At 38.4% G+C, this 12,161-nt stretch overlaps 1 protein-coding gene across 4 annotated transcripts in view; it reads left to right on the top strand.

Moving 5' to 3' along the window:
• TRIM33 (tripartite motif containing 33) overlaps positions 1-12,161 on the top strand; it is a 54,173-nt gene that overhangs the window by 27,107 nt on the left and 14,905 nt on the right. For all 4 annotated transcript variants that reach the window (XM_075064817.1, XM_075064818.1, XM_032766635.2 and 1 more), the window contains 5 exons: positions 3,144-3,261; positions 5,934-6,178; positions 6,462-6,626; positions 7,656-7,856; positions 11,246-11,378. In XM_075064817.1, coding sequence (XP_074920918.1) covers positions 3,144-3,261; positions 5,934-6,178; positions 6,462-6,626; positions 7,656-7,856; positions 11,246-11,378 — 862 coding nt within the window. The remainder of the gene's footprint in view (positions 1-3,143; positions 3,262-5,933; positions 6,179-6,461; positions 6,627-7,655; positions 7,857-11,245; positions 11,379-12,161) is intronic.

A 12,161-nucleotide genomic window follows, 5' to 3' on the forward strand; every position in this document is an offset into this window, starting at 1 on the left:
TGTTGTCTCAGTCCCTGGGTAAACTGCCCCTTCTTGAGACCCTTTTCCAGCCCCCTGAGTACACCCTTTGAAGTGACAGGTCCATGGTTATAGTTTTTGGAGTGGGACCCTGTGAACCAACCATATCAAGTTACACCCAGTGGTTGCTAGCTGTGATACCTAGGAGGCCCAATGGTCTTGATACTTGTGAGAGTTTTCCTTCAGGAGCCTATAGATAATGTTCAGTGACACAGAGATGGTTTCTTCAAAACAAAGGATGAATTTTGCACTAGAGAAACAAATTTAAAACAAGAGACATATGCACCTACTCTTACCTTAACTTGGTATTCCCCTTAAGCACCTAGGTGGACATAATTTAGTCTTTCTGCTACAGATCTTCCTGCCTTCTCTTTGGCACCAAGTTACAGCCTATGTGCTGTGTGGCCTCAAGTCTGTCACTCTTTTAACAGAACATGGTCCTTTGAGCTCTGGATTCTCAACTGTGGCAAAAAAGCTGTGTCACCAGGATTGTATCTCAGGCATGATCATAGCTAAAAACTTGACTCTTGTATTCAGGTGTTTACTAGGACACTTTTTACATTTCCTGTTTTGGTTTCTTTAACAACCCCTTTTGATCTAGCTCTGTGCCTAATATATTACATACACAGAGGTATATATGTTTATAAAAACTAATATAAATATTTACCAATTCTCCACAAGAATCGTGGAGTTAGATTTTCTTCAGTAGGAAATGCCTACTTTCTGACTGGAAAACAAGTTATAAAATGTTGGCTTTGGGAATTGAGGGATAGCATTGTGTTTAAAGCTGTCTTTATGAATGAAGAACATCTGGTTCTGCTGGGAATTCATTTACTAAGTTAGACTGAAATTATGTTGTTGTTTGAACTTGCTGGTAAATTATTCTTGCTATTGGAGGATCAGATGGCTAAATAAGAACATGAGAACGGCCATACTGGGTCAGACCAATGGTCCATCTAGCTGAGTACTCTGTCTTCTGACAATGGCCAATGCCAGATGGTTCAGAGGGAATGTCTTTTGGCAGATGCTCTTCAAATTCTTTTTTAACCTGCCTAATTATACTTTTACACTTGACTTGCCAGAGTTCATTCTTCTTTCTATTTTCCTCCATACAATTTGACTTCCAGTTTTTAAAGGATGCCTTTTTGGCTCTATTAGCTGCTTCTCCTCTGTTTAGCTATGGTGGCATCTTTTTGGTCCTTAGTATTTTTTTTTTTTTAATTTGGGGTATAAATTTAATTTGAGTCTTTAGTCTGGTGGTTTATAAAAAGTGTCTATACAAGTTGTAGGCATTTCAGTCTTGTGACTGTTCCTTTTAATTTCTGTTTAGCTTAGTCATTTTTGTGTAGTTCTCCTTCTTGAAGTTAAATGCTACTGTGGTGGGCTTCTTTGGTATTTCCAACCCTCAAGGATGTTAAATTTAATTATATTATGGTAGCTATTAATGAGCGATTCAGCTTTGTTCACCTTTTGAACCAGATCCTATGCTCTACTTAGAGCTAAATCAAGAATTGCCTTTCCTTTTGTGGGTTCCAGGACTATGTGCTCCCAGAAGTAGTCATTAATGGTGTCTAGAAATTTTCATCTCTACATTCTGTCTTGGGGCGATGTGTATATGGGGATAGTTGAAATCCCCCATTATTATTATTTTTCTATTTTTATAGCCTCTCTAATCTCCTGGAGCATTTCATAATCACCGTTGTCATCTCGGTTAGGTGTTCAGGAGCATATTCCTACTGCTATATTGTTGTTCAGGCTTGGAATGTCTATCCATAGAGATTCTATGGAACATTTTGTATTTATGATTTTTACTATATTTGACTGTTTTTTTATATATAGTGCAACTCCCCCATCAGCATGACCTACTCTGTCATTCCTATATATTTTGTTTCCTGGAATTACCGTGTCCCATTGATTATCATCACTCTACCAGGTTTTTGTAATGTCTATTCTATAAATATCCTCATTTAATATCAGACACTTAAATTCACCAATCTTACTATTTAGATTTCTAACCTAATGGTAGAAAGCATATCTGCTGTTTTATTGACTTGAAGAGGGGGAGATGCTGTGAAGCGCACACTTTTCTAGTCCACTAGCATTGGAGTAGGAATTTCAAGATGAACTCATTATTATGAATTCCCAGAACTACTTCTGTGTAATGTTAAAAGTCATATTTTCTGATGCTATCAAAGGGTGAAAGTTCTTTAAATGATTCAACTGAAGATAGTTAGAACGTGGTGAGTTTAGAAAAAGTTCAAACTGGCAGTATTCTAAGGAATTGTTACAGATCGTCAAGCTGAATCACCTGGATTTATAATTTAGCATAATTTATTTCTAAAGCAAAAAGATACTCACATGATTAAGTAAAATGTACTTGATATTTTCTAGGAGCAGAATATGGTAGCTATGCCTACTAACAAAATAGACCTAAACTCTCGTGAATTGTATTTAAGGTTTCCTACATTATAAAAGGAGTAACTGTTTTTAGGCAAGCTTTTTCCCTTACAAACAAAAGAATTTCTAAAACAGTAGTTGGATTACACATTTATTGTATAATTGGGTAGAAACAACTATTTGAGAATGTTTCCAGAAAGCAGGTGAGCAAACTTAAAGGTGAGAAATTGGACAGTACTTCATAATACTAGCTTTTTTGGTTAATCATTACTAATTAAGTCCTGGGTTAATGAAAGAACAAGGGGCCTGAATATTTTGCATACTATCAATCTTGCATTCAGTCAGCACTAAACAGATGGTGTAGTCTGCTGGAAAGCTGGGAATCTTAGTGAGGCAGGCCATCAGACATCTGAAATCACATCTTTCTAATTACTGCTATTCTCCTTCACGTGTTTAGCACTGCTGATATGTGCTGTGAAACTGTATGAAGTGAGTTGTATGATGGATGCGCTAACTCTTCATGAATAAGACTCTACTTGGATGATTAAGAGGGAATGCTATCCAGCAATAGTTTTTTGACAGTGACCTAACTGGCTATTGAAAGTCATAATTTTATGTGGTAACTGGCAGCTCTTTGCTGAGCAAACTGTACACTTCTCACTAACATGTTCACTCTTTGCTCATACATTGTGTCATAATCAATCTTAATTTGTTTTGTGTCCCATCAGATTACGTTCCAGTTGCGTCATATTTTAAAGGCACGATGTGATCCTGTCCCAGCTGCTAACGGAGCAATACGCTTCCATTGTGACCCCACGTTCTGGGCAAAGAATGTCGTCAATTTAGGTGAGAAAATAACATATAAAGTGTTTCTGGGAAGACTGGATTGTATGGGGAGGTTTTCAATGTCATACTAGCTGGTATGAAACAGAATTAAATATTTTACCTTTTCTGTAGTCAGACCCTAAAGGTGGTCATGATGGAAAGAGCTTTGGTCACTTTGTATTCCATTTTAAGTGTATGGTCGCTGTAGCTGGTCACACTGATGCCTGGTGTCTTCTCCTCTTGGGCTGACCTTGCTTGCCTGTCCATTGATACAGGATCTCTCTTTTCCATGCAAGAGTAAGAGTCTATCTAGTTTTGGTATGATTATCCTGTCCATCAAGATTTGCCTGCCCTTTGGAGACTGAACTGTGCAAAACATTTGTAATGTGACATGCTGTTTGATGGTGCCTGCTGGCTTCGCTCTCTTCCTTTTACCAGCTGATGGACACCCTCTTCTAATTGCTGAACCCAGACTTTTAGTTTGTAATTCTTAATAGATGTGTTCTGCAAACCTTTTCTTTTGGCAGGATTACCTAGTTTTAGATTAGGGTAAACTTGGTCAAAATAGTGAAGCCTAAATACGTTCCCACTAAGTGGGTTCTTTACATTTCTGAAGTCTATTTATTGGCAGGTGAATATGTAAAAGTGGCCTTATAGGGATGAACTCTTTGGACTTATTATTCCCAATACATGGCTAAATAAGATTAGATTTGTTTTTATCCCATCACTAGATGTCTTACTATGTTTAATATGGCTTGAGCCAGTGTAACTCTTAAGAGGTCTGGATGACCCAGATAACCTAGTTGACTGGTTCCCAGCTAGCCCTTGTCATATTATCTCAAAACTCAAAACTTTGTAAAGTAGTTTTGGTTGCTGCACATACAAAACCACAGGGCAAAGAAATGGAAAATTGAGCTATGAAGTAGCACGTGGCTTGTGGGTGAAGGAATAAAGGGCTGGCACCTCACAACTGCCTACACCACAGATCATGCACTGCAACTGTAACTTTGCCCCATTTTCAGTCATTCTTTTAACTGCACCCGGCTGTTAGATGTTCCCCCAGCACTATTCGTTGTGGGTGTTTGGTGTGATGGTTGTGATGAGAGAGAGTGAGTGAGTGAGTGTAGTTTGGGAAAGGGGTTATGTGTAAAAGGGTTAAGAAAGGTTAGCACCCTTGAAGGGTTACAGTTAATGTTGCAGTGCATGGCCTATGGGGTCCATTAGTTGTGGTAATAAGGTATCTGCTTGTGGATTCAGAGTATGGGCTTATGTACTGTTAAGTGGCTTAACATTCTCAGTTGTCTCACATGGGGAGGTGGGTGTGGCAACACTAATTACTTACAAAAGTTTTCCAGTGATTAATTTCCTAATTTATGCTTATTTGGGGATTGGCTTTAGAACAGGTGGGCACAGGCCTGAGGGGTAGAGATACAGCAAGAGTATTTATAGGTTCATGCGCAGCTTCTGACCATTCTCTGTCGTAGGACAAAATCTGACAGGAAAGTGTAGCTCTTCATGGCAAAGGTTTTGTGTGCACTCACTACCTGCCCCCCATCCCCAAATCAACAAACCAAGTTTGTGTGTGCCCAGCCTCAGTCAATCAGGTTTGTGTGCACAACAAGTACACTTTGTTATAATGTGAATAATGGGTAAAAGTTACCCTTAAAAAAAACAAAACACCTTTTCCCCTTGCACTAGTTCTCCTCAGAGGCTGCCTCTCAGCCAGCTTTTGTGAAGATTAGTCAGCAATTAAAAGGACTATCAAGGAAAATTTCATCCAGATCCCAAATTCAGATGGTTCCTATTAACACTTTAAGAAGAGAAGCCAAAGAAAAGCTGCACAGAAAATGCAAAGAGCATAAAAACTAATCCTGTGTGAAATTCCACATTGGCTATCTACATTGATTAAAAAAAAGCAGGAATTTATATCCCATTTTAAGCTCACTTTAGAGCAGAGCCCAAACTATTGAGTTACCATAAGGTGCCTCCATAATATTCTTCCAACTGTGTGAAGTGAGTTGGTGGAGTTCAGTACAGTTCCTGGTACATAAATTTCCACAGTGTATAAAACACTATCATATTCATAAGGCCCTACCAAATTCAAAGTCCGTTATAGTCAGTTTCACAGCCATAGCATTTGAAAATAGCTTCTCAGAATGGAGATTCCACCACCTCCCTAGGTAACCCATTCCAGTGCTTCACCACCCTCCTAATGAAATAGTTTTTTCTAATATGCAACCTAGACCTCCCCCACTGCAACTTGAGACCATTCCTCCTTGTTCTGTCATTGCCACCACTGAGAACAGCCTAGCTCCATCCTCTTTGGAACCCCTTTTTGAGGTTATAGAGGATATCATTGGGGAAAAAATTTTAGTAGTATAAATTTGTATATAACTTTATCTGAGCTGCAATTATTGTGGAGTGATGCTGCTTTAGTGTAAAAACTATGCCAGCTGAGTAACAATCCAAGCTCAGCCCTGGCTAGCCTGCATTTAGACTAGATCAGAGATACTTGCAAATGGCTGTTGAGGAATTCACATTTTAATTTAGACTTAAATTTGGTTTCTTTAATGTAAAATACTGAGGAAACTGAAATAAAAAAGTTCAGAGATTTCTGTTATGAATCTTTATCAGTCATTGAGTTAAGGTGGAACTTTTTTAGTTCACCAGCTTGCTTTTCCTCTATTCCTTAGGTAACCTTGTTATTGAAAATAAACCAACCCCTGGCTACACTCCTAATGTAGTAGTTGGACAAGTTCCTCCAGGAACAAACCACATCAACAAAGCCCCTGGACAAATTAATCTAGCACAGCTGCGGCTCCAGCATATGCAACAGCAGGTGTATGCACAAAAACACCAGCAATTGCAACAAATGAGGATGGGACAACCAGCTGGGCCCCTTCCTAGGCAAGCAGGCCCTCAGATGTTACAGCAGCAGGCAAGTTTCCTGAATACCTTACCTTACATTGCAGTGTAATGCTAAGACTTAACTCTGCTTCTCTATGGCATGAGCAGATACCTGCTTATATTATACAGAATTAACTTAAAATGTATGAGCAATTCAGTTTTAGGAAGTTTAATATGCTTTAAATAGGGCAATGACTGGCTTTTCTAGAGATTATGGAAATTATCAGTAATTGCACCTACTTCTGTGGAAGATGATTTGCTTCTCACTTCCTTGTTAACAGCTGGAATTTTTAAATAAAACCAAACCCTTGTAGCCTCCTAGGTTGATTAGCATGCAGACCATGCAGAGGGGTAACTTGAACTGTGGGGCTTTCCAAGCACACCAGATGAGAATGGCTCAGAATGCTGCTCGTATACCAGGAATACCACGCCATAATGGACCACAGTACTCCATGATGCAGCCACACCTTCAGAGACAAGTATGTACTATGCATACTTTTTTGTGCCCCAGCATGCCAAACTTTCATTTAAAAGCCTACTTAATTCACTGATAACTATCTCCAGATTGGTCAGTTCTCATGTAGATAAAAAAGTGTGTGTTTGTGAAGAGATGAATGTATATATTTCAGCTGTATGGGAACTACACGTGTGAGTGGCTAACCTTTTTCATGTCACGTGCTGTCTGATATTTCAAAGTTACGTAAGTGTGAAAAATCTGATAACTACTTTTCATTGTTTTCATTCTGCATTTTACTCAACTAAGAAGCTGAACCAAGAATGACTGGTTTCACTTTGTGGTGGCTGGGCAGTTGCTGAGTTTCTTTCTCAGATTATTGCATGAATAAAAATTTTCATGATTTTTGTAAGACTTTTTTTTAAACTAAAGGTTAGTCCTGTGCTACAATGGATATGACCCTATATCTGAAAAAAATGTGGTGCAGACTTTTGATAAATATTCAGAATAAAAATTTCTGTAATAGTGGGAGTTTCTTTAATTAGAAAAGCAGAAGGAAAGAATTTTTAAAAAACATAACATCTTTATTAATGCTTTTAAAACATCACAACTATGAATACTGTGCACATGCAGGCTTTGCTAAAGAAGTCTCTGGATTTAAATGCTGCATGTCTAAGAAAATACTCCATCCCCGCCCTCCTTTATTCTCCTCTCCCCCCTCCCCCCCCCATGTGCGGCAGTAAGGAACTAGACAGGAGGCAATGGGAAATCCACACGGTACACCAGTATCTCTAGCAATTCAGAGTCATTGGCTGGCTTTTTTCCCTCCCCATTTCATTCCAATGTTCACTGCTGATTGGTTGTTTACATTGCATTAGATTGTAATTTTCATACAGACAAGTGACTCCATATTACTAAACTAGCTTGAGAATAGCTAGTTGAGTGTCAGACCAGCATGTAGTTTAAAGTCCTACAGTTTTACTCCTAAGGTGAATATTTTGCTGTCTTTAGCCCTAACACAATAGTTGTCTATTTTTCCTGACTCTTCCAACAGCATTCTAACCCAGGGCATGCCGGGCCCTTTCCAGTTGTTTCAGTGCACAACAACACTATCAATCCAACTAGTCCTACAACAGCTACCATGGCAAATGCAAACCGTGGTCCAACAAGTCCATCTGTTACAGCAATAGAACTTATTCCTTCAGTCACAAACCCAGAGAATCTACCTTCCTTGCCAGATATTCCGCCCATACAGGTTAGTGCACAAGATCAGCTCATTCTGCTGTAGATGAGGTGATCACTGACTTTCCTTCATTAAAATCTTTCTTTCTTCACATTTTTTGTATTTGCGTCCTTATTTGACGTTTTTGATACGGTGTTACCGTTTGAGATCATTCTAGGTAGTAAGAACTGGAATTTGCAGTCTTGTGTTGGATATACCAACTGTTGAACCATCCAGCGCTGATCTCAGCTTTTAGTTATAGCAAACTAATGTTAAATTAGGCAGCGCTTTATGGAGTGATGTGTAATGCTTGATATAAAATATTGACACCAAGGCACACTTGGAGTCACAAGAAAATGTCAGTCTTATATGACTGTTTTCAGTTACTTATGGCTTGTCTACACAGGAAAGTTATACTGGTATAATTATGCTGGTATAATTAAACCAATAGTTATTTAAATGCCCAAAACTTGAGGCACCACCAGCAACCTTAGTTCTGCATTCATTTCCTTCCAGAATGTGCAGAGTAGCTAAAAACGAACTCTGGAAAGAAGGAAATATTGAGTTAAGACTGCATTTTGGGAGGTTATTTTAACTCTGTCCTATTTGAGCCAAGCCCCAGCATATCAGAAAAACATACTCATCACTGTGCTCTCACAGATGCTACAGAACATACAACCATAGCATGTCCCCTTTAGCCATTCCATTACTGTGACAACAGACTGCCTGGAAACTCTCTCTTGCTTGAACATACCCCTAATCTTGCCGCACATGTACATTCACTCTTTTAGGGTATGTCAGTTTGGGGCACACCGACATACAGTTTGTGCCAAAGTTTGTGAAAGTTTGAGTTACAAACTTCATCATTAACTTTTTCTGTATTGCTTCCCCAATACCAACTGAGAGAAATCCTGAGCAACAGAGATCTGTTGGAGGAGGATCATAGCTATAGTTCAAGTCCAGTTGTTTGCACAAAAAAAGTAAAAGATCATTTTGTAAAATGCTGTTATGTTTTTGGGGTCTATATCTCATAATCCACTGGCTCAAATGACCCCAAACTTGGTCAGCTAACACTATCAAACACCTCTGTGAGACACAGCAAGCCTAAGACAGTGAGTGCTTGGATTTTAGAGCACTTAGAATAGTCCACCATTAAACCGAAAGCAATGCTGAACCTTAACTATAGAAGCTGGTGCTCTGATACTGGTATAACTCCCCATGTGGTCACTCTCATTCAAGTATGAGTGGCTTTTTTTAGTTTAGTTTAAACACCTTCCAAAATGATCTAAACTACATAAAAAGGCACTCTTATAGAATCAGAGAAATGTAGGGCTTGAAGGAACTTCAACAGGTCATCTAGTCCTTCCCCAGTGCTGACATAGGATTTAATGTACCTCCGTGCAGGGAGATAAGCTATATTGGTATAACTATATTAGTTAAATTCCTACCTTCGCTTACTTCAGGATAACTTTCCCATAGAGACAAGCCCTAACTTAACTAGAACCTATTTTGCTATTTGGTCATCAAATCAAGTAATTTACTTACCTAAAAGTATATCAGGAGACAGAGAAATGTGCAAAGGCTCCAGGACAGTTGTAGCACATTTTTGAGGTGATTAAATTGGTCTGCAGTGCTGAAGCTCTTTATTGTTGAGCCACTGGAAAAGAAGAGCTCACTAGACTATGGCTTTGCAATTTTAAACAGATTTTATGGCCACCAAGGTAGAAGAGACTGGTGGTATGATATGCCATAACATAAGCTTAACTGGGTGACTTCTGGGTGTTTTAAAAATGTAAAGTCTTCTGTAAATGCTATGTGTGCACCTCTCCCTGTGATACCTCCACCAGATCTTTCTTCCTAGAAAAACAGGGTATAAAACTTAACTCATGACTACTCTTACAAATATTGGCTTTAGTGAAATGAGGGCGATTAAAAAAAAAATAAATCATGTTTTAGTCAAAATAGATGTTTATTTACATTACTGTTTTTTTCATTTTATAGTTTTAAATTCTACTTGTTTCTAATCTTCCTATGTTAGTAAGAATTCAAATTTACATGTCTTTTTTTTTTTTCTGTTGAAGTTTTCACACTTAATTATTGTGTCTGGTGAAAAAGAGAAGTCTAGTGTTTCATTAGCATCCTTCCTGTGAGAACAACACAAACTCTCACAATATTGATAAGCAGATAGCTGGTGCTATATGTGCAAGTACCACTACCTTTTGACAAGTTGAACTCGCCTGGTCAAAGAAATGTGAAACGATTCGACCAGGCTATACTTTACCCTCAGGGCTAGCACCCTGAAGTCAGTGGGATTTGTATTTCTACGTCATTTAAATGCTTTTGAAAATCCCATCCTTACGTTCCAAAGTATAGATTTAAGAGCCAAATTTTTGGCTCCTATTTTTGAAAATTTGAGTCTAACAAAGTTGTTGTGAACTTTTTTATAATGTATTGAAAGTCTAAACTTTTTGTTAATGCTGAAGCAATTTTATGTTGAAGTGACAGTTTCATGCCACTCAGAGTTTGTAATAAAGATACAATTTTAGCCCTGACATGGAAACACTTCTGCGTATGCTTAACTTCAAAAGTATGTGTAGTCCCACGGAAGTCCATTGAACTATTCATGTGAGTAAAATTACACACCTGCCTAATAGAATTAGGGGCTTAGTTTTCAATATCTGCTTTTGCCTTTAACAGTTTTTGTAAAAATCAAATAAGATAAATACTGGTAGGATAGCATTTTTTAAAGAGCATTTTTACTTTAATCATTATATATTTATAATCTGAAGTTGTAATATAAATTCTCTAATTGATTTTACAAAGTCTCAACCTGATTTAATCAGGGATCTAAAAAAGAGTCTAACGAATTATATTAGTCATCTTAAATTGCCTTAATTTAAATTACTCCACTTTGGTGAAATTAGTTTCTTTCTTATACAGTGAAGGCATTTAAGTGAATAATTGAAAGGTGAATTTAAATACCAAGCCCTCTAATATGCTTGCTAGTGAGTCTTGACTATTAAGACTAAAATTAAAGCATATCAGAGCATCACACATTCTGGTACAGTTTTTTATTAGGTTTTGTCCATAGTTGAGCGTTAACAGGTGTAAGAAATTAACTTGCAAGTACAGAAATGTTCTCTGAATGGAGGTTGTAATCCTCAGAAGATGAGCATTCAGAACATATGGTGAATCAATATTGCTTATCTTTATTAAGTGGTAGTAATTGTGTAAGTGTTTCCTCATAAGTACTGATGAGTTACACTGGTAGAAAACATTTCCAAATTTAAATTTGGTAAAACAGTTGTCAGGTAACCTAATACGCATGTATATTTACATGTGCAAAAAATGAAAAACTGGTAATGGTTTAATCTCATTTGACTTCCCCAGCTGAAGTTTGTTTTTGTTTGATTTGTTTTCAGCTGGAAGATGCTGGTTCGAGTAATTTAGATAACCTACTAAGTAGATACATCTCAGGCAGTCACCTACCCCCTCAGCCTACAAGCACCATGAATCCTTCCCCAGGACCATCAGCCCTGTCTCCAGGATCATCAGGTAAATTGAAATGAGGGTGGTAGGTATTTTACACTTACAATCATTTGCAAGCAATTTTCTCAATGTGCAAGGAAGTAATATTCCTCTCCTTTCTTGGTATGTTCACTCAGAGGTTCTCTCAACAATTTTTTTGGTGGCCTCAGAGTTTGGCCACCAACTGTTGCTGGTGGCTGCTCTGACAGTTTTTGCTAAAAACTTAATTAACTATAGGAAAAACAAATAAATATGCACATATGTGTCCAAACCATTGTAATTTAAGTAGGTTTTTTTGCAGACTCAATAATAAAAATAATGTACAGTTGTCTGTCTTTATTTTTTTTTACTGGACCTAAACAGAAACACAAATAAAATGCTTTACATGTTTTGCTATTTTAGGTTGTTTTTTTTGTTTTGTTTAAGACTTGCTATCTAGTAAATCTGATATTGTGAAAAGTGATATTTGTATATCGAATATCACTTTTCACAGGAGATTTACTAAGCTATGGGTGGGGAGGGAGGCAGAGAGGACCAGTGGTGATGTGGGGATGAGCCTGGGGCTGGAGCCCAAAACACTATGGCTGCGGGACAGACACCGCTGCCACATGGCCAGAGCCTGCCACCCACCACCCCACGGCTGAAGCCCGAAGCCCAAGCCTGACTGCCCCCAGGAAGGTGGGGAACTCAACTGGTTGCCTGATGCTGCAGTGTTTGTGGCTTCAGAATGGGGCAGGGACCTGCCCGTGCTGGTGGCCCAGGGGGAGGGGTGGCTGCTTTGTCCCTCGTGGGCTCTCCCCTTTCCCCCCA

Source organism: Chelonoidis abingdonii, chromosome 4, assembly GCF_003597395.2.
Source record: "Chelonoidis abingdonii isolate Lonesome George chromosome 4, CheloAbing_2.0, whole genome shotgun sequence".
NCBI classification, from domain to species: Eukaryota; Metazoa; Chordata; order Testudines; family Testudinidae; genus Chelonoidis; species Chelonoidis abingdonii.